The sequence below is a fragment of the Arabidopsis thaliana genome, chromosome 3 (genome assembly GCF_000001735.4).
Source record: "Arabidopsis thaliana chromosome 3, partial sequence".
Taxonomy (NCBI): Eukaryota; Viridiplantae; Streptophyta; class Magnoliopsida; order Brassicales; family Brassicaceae; genus Arabidopsis; species Arabidopsis thaliana.
In genome coordinates this window covers 12,125,054-12,140,781 of record NC_003074.8, presented here as the reverse complement: position 1 = coordinate 12,140,781, position 15,728 = coordinate 12,125,054, and the positions used below count along the sequence as shown (strand labels likewise).

Genomic DNA, 15,728 nt, shown 5'->3' with positions numbered 1-15,728 from the left:
GAGTTTAAAAAGAGAAACAGTTTTGTACCTATTTATTAGAGAACATTCAAAGACACAATGGTACCAGCATTTAAATATTTGGTACTCGTAACTAATTTCCATGTTAACGTTTTAGCTTTTTCTAAAAAAATGATTTTCATAAAATATTTCTGATATTTTAAGTTATGTTGTCTCATCCAGAATATATGGGATCGTCACAATTTGATTATAATTAGCCAGAAAATAAAGATCTGAACGACAAAAATCTTTTCATAAAGTTAATGCACAACCATAGATTAGATACTGTTCTTGGTGGGTCTAGAGACTAACAGTTACAGATAAGGTTGTCATTGGTCTTTGCCTAAAATAATCAGATTTAGAAAGTTTCAAATATGAAATCATCATGAATCCACAAACCACAAAAGATGATAACATTTATAAGTGATGTCACCATACATATTTACGTTAACATATAAGTGTATGTATGTGTTGGTTTGTAGTTGGAAATTTAGAAATTTGTTGTAATAAGAAACAAAACACACCACCTTACTCTGTCCCCATCACTAACATGACTCATGAGTTGACCAACTCCACTTATATTTGTTCTTCATTAACACTAATCTTCTTTAGTTTATAAATTTACTACAATCTAAAAACGTCGTCGTAAAGGGTCATATTATCAAAACCCTGAAATACATCTCCACATATACATACAAAGAAACATACTCTTGAAGAAAATTTTCATAAATATGAATCGGGGAAAAATGCTTTATTCAATGGGGATTATATCGTCTCTAAAGCAAGAGAAAGGGCTTTGAATTTGCATATCGCTGATCACTTGCTTAAGCTCAAATGTTTCTTCTTTAAGCTGAGCATTCTCTTGAAGAACCTTGTCGTGAGACTCAGAGAGATTGTTAAGCTTATCAAGCAACTGATGATTCTCGATCCTTAACCACATCACTTGTGACCAAAGCTCGTCAAGGTGTCTTTGCTTCCTCATACGCGATCTCCTTGCGGATTCTCGGTTTGAAATCATCCTTCTCTGCTTCCGCTCGTTGATTATATTGTTGTTCGTCTGCTGCTCTTCTGCTTCATCTGATGTTGAGTTGTTGCTGCTTAGGCTCATGGATTGTGGATTGTTTGTAGGGCTTTGGAATCCGTAGAGGAGGTACGGGTTTTGACCGTTGGTTGGAAATGGCGTAGATATCGGGAAATTAGAAGGATACGGAGACTGCAGTATCGATGAGTTTAGGTAGTTATGGAGGCTGAAAACGTCTGTTTGCGGCTGCATTTTGAAGTTTACTTGGGAAGAAAGTTAGGTTTTTTTTTTATTACTTGATGAAAACAAATGTAGGTCAAGATATTAAAAAAAAAAGTTTTGTAAGTTCTGATGGAGTTTTTGGTGTGTGAAGAGAGAAGATGGATTTTATAGAGAGTGAGAGCAGAGGTTGGGGAATGGAGCCCACTTTCTGCAATTGGGTGAAGCAATAACAAAGTTTCTAACATGAGAATTTAGTAATTATGCACATAGAGCATGTCATATTAATATATATGTATATACATGTATTTATTTCTTATATCCGTAATTGTCTTGATTAAGGTAAAACATATCATACATTGATAACCTTTCTCAACCAACTGACTAAAATATTTGACAAAATCGATCAGGCCGGGGTCTACGAGGTAAAGGTTGGATAATTATATTGTTTCTTATTAATAGTGTAATCAAATGGTGTCTATAGAAAGTTAAAAGTTAATGAATATTATTGACCAAACTGTTTTTTCTTTTGAGTCAAGAAAAACCTCCACACATGAGGAGGGACCTGGGCGAAGTAGAAAGGGCATTTCAAGTTTTCATAATGTTTTTTAATTTTGTTTTTTACCAAACCAAATTTATTAACAAATAATACATTCTATTTGTTGATACTATTAGTTTATTCTAGAATTTTAACATTATTTTTAAAAGAATGGAAAAACAGAAGATTCAAATTCTAAAGAATTAGAAGTTTAATTTATCTTTAAACCGTTTTAAAATTGTATAAATTGAAGGGTTTGTTCTCTACTATAAAACATCCGCAACTTAATACTAAAACCCTAATTTTTTACACTATTCTTGAGCGATAAACCTTCCATATCCTCTAAAAAATCTTATTTGTTCATTATAAACCAAACGATGCATTAGTTGTAACAAAGTTATTTTCTTTTAAATCTTAGTTCTCATTATTTTCTAAAAAAAATAATCTTATTTGTTCTTGCAATCTTATTTACTTACATTGCGCAAAAAAAAAGGTATCTGAGGCATCTCAACCGCATTCTTTGGCCTATCAAGGACATGTTTTATGTATGATATAATTAGTATCATCAATCTTCTCCATTAATGTTTTTTTATCTAGATAGATATATATGTATAAGCTGGTGTATGGGAGAAGTAGTAGTGGATAATCATTTTTTTTTCTTTCTTATTGAATTGCTTTTTCTCATTACATCATCGAGTAGTAAGGTTTTGCATTATTTTTGTAATTTACATTTTGTCTTAAACGTATATACCAAAGAAAAAAAATTAAATATCACAGCACCGAGTGGTGCTGATGTGAGGAGTCATTTATGTCTTTCAAATCCAATTTGCCTTTTTGCGTCAATAAAGAAACTTGTCTTTTCTCTGCAGTGAGAAAACTTAAAACCAATTGTCTTTCTTTCAGTCAATAAAGAAATTAAAACCAGATATATCTTTTATCTTTTATAAAAGACAAGAATCAATTATGAATTTGTAATTTTTCAGAGTGACATTTGTGGATTTGTAATTTTTGTTAAAATGTTGTTCTTTTTTAGGATATAAGAAATACAATATTTTAGACATAATAAAAATATAATTTAAAATGTGTTTTACTTGTTATTTTTGGATTTAGTCTGTTTCATTTATTTTTAGGACTTAATAGTTATGACAAATTATGTATTTTAACCCAAGAAAAAACAAAGTAAAATTTTCTTTTTAAGAAAAAATATCAAATCCATAAGATTTTAAAGAAAATAGCAAAATCATAAATATCACTCAAAAAAATATCAAAATCAGTAATAATTCCAAAAGACAAAGCAAATATTTATTTATTTACATTGGAGCTAATCTTTAATTATAACAAACTATAATATGGGTAAACTCTACGGATTTAGCGGCGTAATGGCTTTGTTTTTGATGATGAAAAACCTCAAAAGTATTTACACAATATTGAGCAGAACACAAAATAAATAAAAAATTAAAATCTTTATTTCCTAGAGATTATTGTTGACTTAGACATTTTCTCACCCAAATCTTTTGGATTTTGTCATTCTGTTTTAAATATTTTAGATGTGCCATTTTCTTGCCACTTAAAAACTAAATATTTGGGAATAGTTTTTATAAAATACATATTTAATAAAAAATCTTATACCCCAAACATAATTTATAAATTGTGTGTTTTAGATATAAAAAACAGTAATTCTAAAATAGTTTAGGCAAAATGAAAAATTTATAAATACTATTAAAAATGGACTTTTTGTAACTGATTCTTTCGTTTATCTATAGAGACATGCTAAGGTCTTAAATGGAAACATGATTGTAGGACGGATTTCAATATTTATTTGAAAAACGCTTTATTATCACCAATCATACTTAGACTGTGATTGGAAAACTTATAAAAGGCGTTTTCTTATTTTTTTTATTAAAACCACAATACAGATACCAATCATAATATTTTTAACAAATTTGCGGTTTTCGAAAAAAAAAAAGTTTGCGGTTTTGTCTAGTGGATAATACACTGGAACGCTTTTCAAAAGAAGAAGAATTTTTTTTTCTAATGCCCTTTTCATGATGCCCCTTTTCAACTCTACCCTTTTGCTTTATCCATTTTTATTTCTACCCTCTTTAAATTTTTAATGACCATTTTACCCTTATTTGGAAATTATTTTAGGTTAACAAAATGAAATATTAATATTTTTTTGCCTAAAATATTCCAAAATAAATTTTCCGCCAAAATTTTCCTTCCAAAAAATTTCGACAAAAAATTCCCGCCAAAATTTTCCTGCCAAAAATTTTCGAAAAAAAATTCGCGCCAAAAAGTTTCCCGCCAAATTTTGTTTTCAAAAATATTTTTCCTGCCAATTTTTTTCTTTGGCGGGAAACAGATTTACAAGGGATTTTAAAAGAGTTTTAAAAGATTTACAAGGGATTTTAAAGGGGTTTTATAATATTTACAAAGGATTTTAAATGGGTGACTTACATGGAATTTTAAAAGGTTTTTAAAAGATTTACAAGAGATTTTAAAAGGGTTTTAAAAGATTTACAAGAGTTTTTAAAGGGATTTAAAAGATTTACAAAGGTCTTTTAAAGATTTTTAAAGGGTTTAAAATTGTTTTTAAAGGGTTTAAAATTGTTTTAAAAGGATTTTAAAATATTTACAAGGGATTGTAAAAGGGTTTTACAATATTTACAAGGGATTTTAAAGGGATTTAAAAAATTTACAAAGGATTTATAAAGATTTTTAAAGGGTTTAAAAGTATTTTGAAAGATTTACAAGGGGTTTTAAAACCTTTAAAAATTACTTGTAAATTTCTTAAAACCCTTTAAAAATCCCTTGTAAATTTTTTACTCTTTTAAAATCTCTTGTAAATCTTTTAAAACCTTTTTAAAATCTCTTGTAAATCTTTTAAAACCCTTTTAAAATTCCTATTTGCCGCCAAAAAATATTTACAAGGATTTTTAAAATATTTATTTTGGGTTAGGAAAAATTTGTTACGAAAAAACAATTTGGCGGGAATTTATTTTTTTTGGCGGGAAATTTTTTTTTTTTTGACGGGAAATTTTTTTGACGAAAACTTATTTTTTTGTGGGAAAAAAAAATTTTGGCGCCAAAAAATTGGCGGGAAAAGTTCAGTTTCCAGTTACATGTTTCTATTAGATGAGGGTAATTTGGTCATTTTGTTCAAGAGAAGGGGTATTTTTAAAAATGGACAACATAAAAGGGTAGTAAAAAATGGTAGTTTTGCAAATCTCCCAAAGAAGAATAATCATTTACCTAGCGGTTTTAAGCAAAACCGTATTCTAAGAAAGAAATCAATTTTTTTTTAATAGCTGCTTATATTGTTATTTTTTTGTGAAGGTTGAATTCACGTGTTAAATTTTTTTGTGCGAAGGTCAACAACCTTGTTATTACTCCTTGATGTCCAGAGAATTGTTATATATCAATTTTCTTCATTTCTTTGCACTATTAAAATTTTATATATGTATATATATCTCTATTTATGCAATAAGTATAGTTTTATCCCTTTTATTTAATTAAAAACTATGCAAATGCAATTACAGGAAATAGAAACATCACAATACTTCTAGAAATTTTGACAATTATTATCCACTATAAGCTTATATACGATCTATAATCAATTTACTTGTAAAAATTTATGATTTTTTTCAATCTTTTATGATGAAACTATTCAACGGATTTAATAATATGTATGTTAAAGTTTAAAAATGTATATTTTGATTTATTTGTGTATTAATGATTTATAAATATATGTTATTATTTATATATTAACACAAAAATTAATTAATTATTAATATATATATATATATATATAATCTATAATCTGCACCGCAAATAGTTTTTTCACCAATCAAACATTATTTTGTACCGCTTATTTCTTCCGCACATACCGCAGTTGAACCGTACCACACTATCATACCGCTTTTCAGCACGTACCGCAGTTGAACCGTACTGCAGTTGAACCGTACCGCATTGTCATACCGTGCGGAGAAAGCGTTATTACAGTGCGGTACGGTTCAACTGTGGTACGTGCGGGAGAAAAATATTTGCGGGATAAATGCGGTTTATATCAAATAAGCGGTACAAAATAATGTTTGATTGGTGAAAAAAACTAGTTGCGGTGCGGATTATGGAATATATATATATTAATAATTAATTACTTTTTGTGTAATAAATAAACAATAACAAATATTTATAAACCATTAATACACAAATTGATTTAAATATAAATTTAATTTTTTAACATACATATTGTTAAATCTGTTAAATAGTTTCATCATAAAAAAGTAATTCAATTATAGAATTTAATCATTAAAACAAAGTATAACATAATAAAAAACTATTATCAAATACTTTAATTTTATAAAATCTATTTGTTATTATATTAAAATGAATTTGTTATTTTAAAATTTGAAATAAAATATATAGTTATTATTATTTAATATATAATTGTTAAATAATATTAATAAAGTAGTTTATTTAGGGCCTGTTCGTTTATTAATCGTTGCGACAGCGACAGCGACTTCGATAAGATAAAAATGATAACGGAGATACAAAAACAGTCGCTCAATATGGACGCCGGCGACGTCCCTAGCGAAGATGTTGAGCCGCTGTTAATTTTGGCGACATGTGTATATGCCTTATAGGTCGCTGTTTTTAAAATCGAGCGACTCCTCTCCACATAACTCTCTACAGATTTCAAAGTAATTATGTGTTAAGCAACTGTTTTTTTGGTCGCTGGATCTGATCGCAGCGTGTGAAAAAAGAACAGAGCCTTAATATGTGGATGTATGTATACTTGTATAGTATATGTGATTTATGTATATTATTTGGTTTAAAATTATTAAATGAATCAGAATTAAAAAAAAAACAAATATTAGTGTGGATGCGTGACTTTTTTTTTAGAAAGACGCAAATATACAAAATTTGGTTGATTGGTTGCTAAGGTGCGTTTTTGAAAAATGCAGCTTGAAATCCGCATTTTTCTCTTCACCAATCACAGCCTTAGTTATATAAATTTATACTTTTCATAAAAACTGCTCACATTTTTCAAGACACCTTTATTACTCAGCAAACAAAAAAATGCACTTCACTTTACACTGCATTTAAGGGTCCGAATGGTAACCGCGTTTTTTGTTGTGCGGGAAAAGCATTATTACAGTGCGGTACGGTTCAACAGCGGTACGTGCGGGAGAAATATATTTGCGGGAGAAGTGCGGTTTAAACAAAATAAGCGGTATAGAATAATGTTTGATTGGTGAAAAAATACTTGCAGTGCGGATTATAGATTATATATATATTAATAATTAATTAATTTTTTATGTTAATAAATAAACAATAACAGATATTTATAAACCAATAATACAAAAATTGATCAAAATAGAAATTTAATTTTGTAACATACATATTGTTACTTGCGTCGACTAATTTCATCATAAAAAATATTAAAAAAAATATTATCTATTACTTTATTTTCCCATAACATATTTGCAATATTGTCTTTTATTTGCGTCATATGTTCTCCATCTGGTATATCTGTTGCTTCTATGTCATCTAAATCATGATTAAAATCTCTGTTGTTTATAATTGCCTCTGTCATTACATCTACAAAATCTACATTTGAGAAGTTTGAGATTCTGATGATATTATATAATCCCACTGTAGCCATTACCACTCTTTTTTGAACATGAACATTATATCTTGGAAAATCCGAAAGAATCCTCCATTTTTTTTTCCAAACTCCAAAAGTTCTCTCGATAACAGAACGTAAAGATGCGTGACACTGGTTAAACAGTTCATGTTTGTTTCTAGGAGGAGGACCAAAATAGAATTGAGACATATGATATCTCACAACTCGATTTTGTGACGACCTATAAAGAGCTAGAAATCCTTGTTTGTTTGGGTAGCCAGAATCAACCAGATAATACTTCTCTGACGGAGGCAAATGAAACTCGGAATCACTTTGTTGTGCTATTTGCAGAACAACTGTATCGTGGCAAGAATCTGGTGCTCCATTCCAGATATATGTGAATAACATATTCAAATCACATATTGCCATGATGTTCAAGGATGCATTATCGTGTCGATTCCAATACATTCCCTGTAACTCAGGCTTTACTTTTACGCACACATGTTTCCCATCCATAGCTCCAACGAATCCACTAAAATATGGCCAATATCTTCGGTCGACTTAAAGTCTTTCAGGAATTCGATAAAGTTCTTGCCTTGTCGGAGTTCTAATATAATCACATGCTAATAATTCAGTTGCCGTAAGAACTTCTCTAAATTTTTTTGCGCAGTTTCTTGATTTTGTACAAATCTTATACCAACATCTCTTTGAACTTCATTGTGCCCATATATCCGTAGTAACATCGCAACACTTTCTTCAATACTTATATTCAATGTTGGCTGAAGACCATAATTTGTATGCAACATATTACACAATATCGTGAAACATGGAAATGACATCCATAATAATTGAAGACAAGCAGCATCATCTTGCTGTAGTCGACGCCATATATTTCTCCATCCCAAACCTCTATCAGTTTGGACCGTGCTCTTTGAAAATATCGTCATAATAATTCAAAGCTGGTTGAATTACTAACTCTTCAATTTGTTCATTTTCCAAATTCCACAATTCAATTCTTTCTTCGTAACTTAGATTGTTAAGGTCTTATGATCGCAACTGACATATACAAAATGCCTGAAATTCAATACAAACGATTTCTTACATTATACATAGATTATTTTACAAATATAAATTCAACATTAAACTAAAAAAAAACATAAATCATTTCAAAACATAAATGAGATTGATAAACCACAAATAACACAAACTAATATTCATCTCCTACATCACTGTGATGACTTGCATTGGATCCTTGCGGTCTAGGTGTTTGTGGCATTTGTCCAGTTTCAAAATAATTTGTGAAACCGAGACCAGATGATGATGTTTGTTGAATGATTGGTGGAGTTTCAGTTGTTGCACCATCTTCTTGACATCCAACTGAAAATCCATATTGAACATTTGTTGGAGTCGTTCCGCTTGAACCACCTTGTTGAAAATTTTCTGTTTGCCGCAATTGTGGAGCATTTGGTGATATTCCCCATTGTGGAACATCTGGTGGCGTGCCCTACTGTGCATTTGGTGGTGTTCCCCAATGTGGAGCATTTGGTGGTGTTCTGCACTGTGCAACGTTTGGTGGTGTTCCCCACTGTGCAACGTTTGGTGGTGTTCTCCACTATGGATAAATGGGACCCCAAAACCCGGGTGAATTTTGCCCTCCCAAATTATTACTCACTAAGGATGGACTTCCAGATGATATACCTCCTGAATGTGGACTCCCAAATGAATGGCATGAACCTAACTATTTTGGCACATTTTGGTTGTTGCGTGAAACACCAGTCATAGCTTCTAACAGTTGTACCTTATCCTTGTCAGGGCTTGCAGCTATATCAATGAAATACTTAGGCCAAAATACTAGCTCCTTAAGTGCATTAATGCATGCCCAATGAAATCTAGTGTGCTTGGGAAGATCTAGGGCGGTAAATATCGCTTCCGCCTTTTTAAATTCATCGTAATCATCTTGGTCAAAAGCACGAGGACGAAGTTGTTGAAAACTTTGTCGTTGGAATTCTCCGAAGCTAGTGATGCTGTCTTGTATTGTTGTTTCAAAGGATTGTCGTCTCCGACTTCCTCCTGAACCACTTCCAATAGAAACTCGTGAGGTTCCTCCAGATCTTTGTGCACTACTTCCACGTCTAGCGGTTGACTGAAAATTTGGCCTACCTCGTTGTTGCCTTCTAGCAGCAGAATTTTGGAATATTTCATCATCATCAATGGTAACACGATACACTTCTTCTTCTTCTTGCGTTTCAGGAACCTCGGTTTGTGGCATGTTACCACTGTCACTATCTGAGTAATCTTCACCTTCTTCATCAACTCCATGCTCGTGGATCAATTGTTCTCTTCTTTGACAAGCAAAATGTTGAGATTGTGATTGAACATCATGTAATACGAGACATCGTTGCATCACGTCCCAAAATACAGGCGGTTTTCGGTTCAAGTTTTTTGTTAATTTGCATCCCTGTAATTTTGAAATAATTTAGATACGTGATACCAAAATTTTGAATTATAATTGATTAATACAAAGATTTGATGTACTTACAAACTCTTGTTCTGTCCACCATGCATCAGATGCATTTATGAAAGATGTATCAGGATCAACCGTGATGCCTGTTTTGTGCGTAAGAGCTTTCCACTTCTTGTAACTTTTTCTGAATTCATCAAGCTTGTTTTTGAAAAAAAACATAAGTTATATTCATGTTGAATGCTATATTAAACTTTTCAACCATATACTCTCTACCAATAGAAGTAGGATTCTTGAGAGTATAATTATTCATGGCAATTGCTTCGTCGAACAATTGAATTAATGTTTTTTCTTGTATGTACGTCCATTTCTACTTGTCTTTGTTCTACAAATTTCGTGAATACAATGTTATTTATTCTATCAAATTTAAGTATAATTTTAATATATATATATATATATATATATATAATACTAAATTTACCCGTATTGTTGTTTCTGTAGGAGGAGTTAAAATTTCAGTGGGATGAGTTGAAACTGTTCCTCTGGAAGGGTTTGTGTTCCGTCGACGATTGGACTCCATTCTACATTCAATAAAATCCAGCAATTTCTAAGTTAGAAAATAAATTATTATATACGTAAGTCTCGTATTTTTAGTCTTGCATCTATAAATTTTTTTTTAATAACTTTATACATATTACAACAACACTTTTATATAAAATACGATATAGATCAGTAGTTTTATTTGACAAACTAAGCTAGTTACACATGTATATTAAACACGTATGTAACATACACGTGTATATGGGCTAATTACTAAGTTAGTTGACAAACTAAGCTAGTTACAAACTAAGCTAATTACTATGCAACATACACGTATATTACAAAAAGTAAAAGGGTTCAATGGATTAATCATGCTTTCACATAAACCAAAATATGAATTCGATATCCATTTCATTAAAATTTAATCTTGTTCTAAGTTGATAGTGTTGTGTGGTTAAAATACTCTATAAACAAAATTATACACAAATAATTACTTTTAATGGGGGTTGGCAACTTTCTTTAATATCAAAGTAGAAAGAAAAAAAAGAGTATGATGAGAGAGAATGAATTTTTGTGTTGTGTACGTGAATTCTCTCTACTCTGATTTTATAGCCATAAACTAATTGCATTCTCAGCTTTTCCCCCTATACTTTTTGCTCCTGAAATTTTCACCATAAACTTTGATAATTCTTTAAATTACAACATGTACTTTCGGATTCATCCTTAAAAATACATTTCCAATTGAACCGGTCATTAAACCGGGATTAACCACAAATCCGCGTTTACTGTACCGCGATTGCGATTTACTCGATTAATCACCTATATCCGTTAAGAAAAGGGTTAGCTGATTTTATAGCCATAAACTAATTGCATTCTCAGGTTTTCTCCACACACTTTTTGCTCCTGAAATTTCCACCATAAACTTCGATAATTCTTAAAATTGCAACATGTACTTTCAGATTCATCCTTAAAAATATGTTTCCAGTTGAACCAGTCATTAAACCAAGATTAACCACAAATCCGCGTTTACTGTACCGCGATTGTGATTTACCCAACTAATCACCCACACCGTTAAGAAAACAGCGTTGTTTTGTAAGCCTACAATGGAGCTTCAAGAAACACCACATGGAGCCGATACAGTCACACTCACACAGAGAAGCAGTCTATGTGATCAATGAGAGTAGTTCTAGTTCTTTATTGATTTAGATTGTCATTGGAACAATCTTCAACCTCTTTTGTCTATTTTGGATGATGTATTTTCGGAAGTTGATTCTCTTTAGGATGTTATTGTTTAGGTTGACTGATTGATTTGGAGTCTTATCTATCCTTATGATTAGGAGTTTTATCTATTTCGATTTGTCATTTTCCTTACCAATTAACACAACACATAACATATATAGATAGATTCACATTACATAACAAAGACAAAACGACGTCGTTTTCTTAACGGGTGTGGGATTAGTCGGGTAAATCACAATAGCGGTACAATAAACGCGGATTTTGTGGTTAATCTCGGTTTAATGACCTGTTCAATTGGAAACATATTTTTAAGGATGAATCTGAAAGTACATGTTTCAATTTTAAGAATTAACAAAGTTTATGGTGGAAATTTTAGGAGTAAAAAGTGTTGGGGGGAAAGCTGAAAATGCAATTAGTTTATAGCTATAAAATCAGTCAACCCTTTTCTTAACGGATATAGGTGATTAATCTGGTATATCGCAATCGCGGTACAGTAAACGCGGATTTGTGGTTAATCCCGGTTTAATGATCGGTTCAATTTGAAATGTATTTTTAAGGATGAATCTGAAAGTACATGTTGTAATTTAAAGAATTATCAAAGTTTATGGTAGAAATTTCAGGAGCAAAAAGTATAGGGGGAAAAACTGAAAATGCAATTAGTTTATGGCTATAAAATTAGCCAACCCATAAGAAAATCACTGCATCTTTTTTTCTTTATAGATTCTTATTTTGTCATAGGTTTTAGAAATCATTTTTTCTATAATCATCTTTCTATCTTTTAAAAAATCTTCTTCTTCTTTTTCAAATTTTTTTTAAAAATCATCATATATATATATATATATACTTGTTTAGACGATTTTAGACTATGCATATATTTATTTAGCAGGCTTAGCAAAAGTATGCTAAACTCACTAGATGTAGCAAGGTATAGAGATTTTAGGAAGACCATACTTATTTAACTAGATTCATGCTGTAACTTTATTTTTCTCTGATAAATTTGTAGGATCAATCCTCAAATTTGTAGCGTAGCTTATCACTAGATCATCTAGTCTAGATGTGCTTATTGAGTATAAAACCCAACACACGTGAGTTTCGTATTTTTCGGAAATCTCTTGATACCCATAGACACATACATCAATATCAACAAAAATGCTCCAACCCCGAGAACGAGATAAGATGAGACCACCAGAACCCTCTTTTGGGATGCAAGTCTTCCCTAGATCGACTAGTCATCAGGTAGGAAAGGCATCCACGTTCAGTCCACGGTCACTCTACGTCTCTATCCAACCAAGGTACTCGACTAACCCGACTGGTATCAGTTATTCCTTGAGATCAAAAATGTGGTCGTTAAATATTTCCTAATTAAATGTGGTCGTTAAATATTTTAGAGTCGTGTACCCATTAATGAATGTACACATGTTTCCATATGTTAAATTTAAAAGCTATATTTAAGACTATGGCCGAATAAAAAAAGGTAGATTAAGACGTGACGATAATATATAATTGTGGCTGTAAAACAAGATTACTTAATCATTCCATTCATAAATAAATTACGTGTTGTACTTTCTACCATAGTGGATAAAGATAAATTTTTATGTACATGAACTTTTAAACGCATTATAAGCACCGTATAAAAGCTAATCACAAAATCAAATCATTACAAATGATTAAGAACAATTTAAAATTTTCAGGGTCTTGACTTCGAAATGTTTACGTTTTAGTTAGATTTAATTTATAGATGAGCCAAATGAATCTTTCTCGCTTTCTCTCTATGTTTTGAGTGGTGGACTAAATTGTCAAAGATTTCATGAGACAAGGCAAGACTCTTATTTCTTTAAAAATAATATTAGAAATAAAATTTATGAAGATGATATGACGAATTATTGTATATAAGAGTGTTTACACATAAATGCACAAGTGTGTAGGGAACCATGAACAGTTGAATACCTAGTAATGGGGATTTTTGTCTTAATCTTCTTTTGTTAGATCTATATAAATGCATGCATGTGCATACACAAGCTCTGACCCTACTTCATTTCTTGTTTTAATTGAAATACATTTACAATATCTTTTTCCCCATAATTTAGTAACAGAAAATATCAAACTTCGTCAAAGAAGCAATAGCTTATGTTTTTACCCGAGACGCAATATGAACAAAACCCTATATTAAAATTGTGACTTAACTTAACCCAAAAGATAACTTAAGAGTTAAGAACTTATCCTTTTATATTGTCCAAGAATTTTAATTCTAATCGATGTGAGATATTTTAATAGGCTTCTTCGAGATATAGGTGAAAAACGGTCCAACGTGAAACAGATCAAGCCCAACATCTCGTAAATACAACAAGACATGTCATTTGTATGGGCCACATAAGTAAGAAACAATTTTTGTGGGAATTTATCTATTGGGCCAACTATAAGCTCTAATACTATATTAGGAAAATAGTCTAACTTAACCTAAAAACTAGTTCAAGAATTAAAGATTGCTATATTTTTTATATATTACCTAAAGATCTTAATCCAAACGTATATAGGGCATTCTAATACCCTAGGTTAATTCCAAATATCACCTTGTATCATAGCCCTTTGACCTATATATGATCTTTTCAATTACACTTACACATTGAGTCTGCATCCCAAATCAACGTTGTTTGTAAAAAAGACAAATTTTTCCAATTGCCTCTCTTTGAGTCAATGGAATACTAGAATCACTTCGAAGCCGAATTGAAGTCCACCTTAGATTTTTTTTTTTTTTTTTTTGCTAAGAATATTAATATTGTTTTTTCTTGGCACAATGTTAATATCATTAGTTAAAATGAAAAAGTTTGGTATTTACAGAAAAGAGGTCTTTGGCCTTTGAAACCTCGGCAAAATAAAAATAAAAACAAGGTTTCAAAATTGGGAAAAACACAAAGGAGTGATTTCAAAATAAACCAGCAAAATAAATAGATCTTGTGATGGCTGAAAATAAGAAGTACACATTTCTATGCTAACTAAATGTGTACAATTGAAAAACTTATATTACCAATCATTTTTGGAACATGTAATTACCTATGGTATCTTTTATTTAGTTGGGTGGCAGCAAAAATCAAAATCATGATTAGTTGAATCGTAAACATTATTCTTGTCTTTTAAATATTTACAATCAAATACTCCAATAATGCCCTTGAATGTCAAAACAGTTTTTTCCAAAACACCATAACTCCATAGACAAAAGGTGAGGACAATTTGGGAACATTAACGTGACGACAAAGAACACACCCCTAAAATGACGGCTCTGGTTTTTGCACGGAAAGAGTACTTCGATTTAACTTGTCTTCCAATAAAAAATGTAGCACTAAGAAACCAGCCCCAAGGAATCTTTAATAGAAAACATAATAATAATCTTTCAGATTTTTTCTAATTTTTAAATAAATTATTGTTAATATTATGGGTAAAATAAGAAATGATTAGTAGCACTGAACCTAAAATATGTACTTGATAAGATATACTCTATATATAACAATTTAGACTTTAAAAAAAAAATCAAAATTATTATTATTTTCTACGAATTTTTTCATTGTTTAAACTAGTCTATATTGTTTACGACAAAAAAAAAACTAGTCTATATTGTTTAGAATTAAAAAATATGAAATATATAATAAATAATGATAAAACTAGGACATATTAAGTATAACAAGTTTAAATGTGTGTGTAATATATAAAACATCTAATTTGAAATATTGGATTAAATATATATATAAAAAATTTAGACATGAAAAATAGAAATGCTTATCAATAAAATTAAAATCATTGGAAAATTTTGAAATAAAACTCATAAAACCCCAAAATAAAGATATGAAAATAATAATTAATAATTATATGTGCACTTCAAAAGTTTTGTACTTGTCCCGTAGGCAAATAAATAAATAATAACTAATAATTAAAAGTGAGAAAGTATCTTTATTATTTATATAAAACTAAAATTTGATTGAAACCTTATTGTAGATACGATTTTATATTGTATTTAATTTCTAAATAGAACTTAAACTAAGTATACAAATTTGAACTCAACATTAAGTGGGTGTTGAAAACTAGTTGAGATTCT

General features: G+C 30.3%; 3 protein-coding genes across 3 annotated transcripts; all 3 read right to left on the bottom strand.

Annotated features, from left to right (window-relative positions):
* Nucleotides 1–488: 488 nt before the first annotated feature.
* On the bottom strand, nucleotides 489–1,344 carry bZIP42 (basic leucine-zipper 42). The gene has a single exon (NM_113954.2). The coding sequence runs from the start codon at nucleotides 1,268–1,270 to the stop codon at nucleotides 749–751; it is 522 nt and encodes a 173-aa protein (NP_189674.1). The 5' UTR covers nucleotides 1,271–1,344; the 3' UTR covers nucleotides 489–748.
* Nucleotides 1,345–7,283: 5,939 nt separating this feature from the next.
* On the bottom strand, nucleotides 7,284–7,917 carry AT3G30525 (nuclease; the record flags this gene model as incomplete). The annotated part of the gene is made up of 2 exons (NM_001339053.1): nucleotides 7,284–7,316; nucleotides 7,444–7,917. The coding sequence occupies 2 exons, from the start codon at nucleotides 7,915–7,917 to the stop codon at nucleotides 7,284–7,286; spliced, it is 507 nt and encodes a 168-aa protein (NP_001326573.1).
* A 691-nt stretch (nucleotides 7,918–8,608) lies between these two features.
* AT3G30520 (heat shock protein) lies at nucleotides 8,609–10,442 on the bottom strand (the record flags this gene model as incomplete). The annotated part of the gene is made up of 5 exons (NM_113953.2): nucleotides 8,609–8,816; nucleotides 8,910–9,013; nucleotides 9,200–9,859; nucleotides 9,941–10,063; nucleotides 10,344–10,442. 5 exons carry the CDS (start codon nucleotides 10,440–10,442, stop codon nucleotides 8,609–8,611), a joined length of 1,194 nt encoding a protein of 397 aa, NP_189673.2.
* Nucleotides 10,443–15,728: the final 5,286 nt, after the last annotated feature.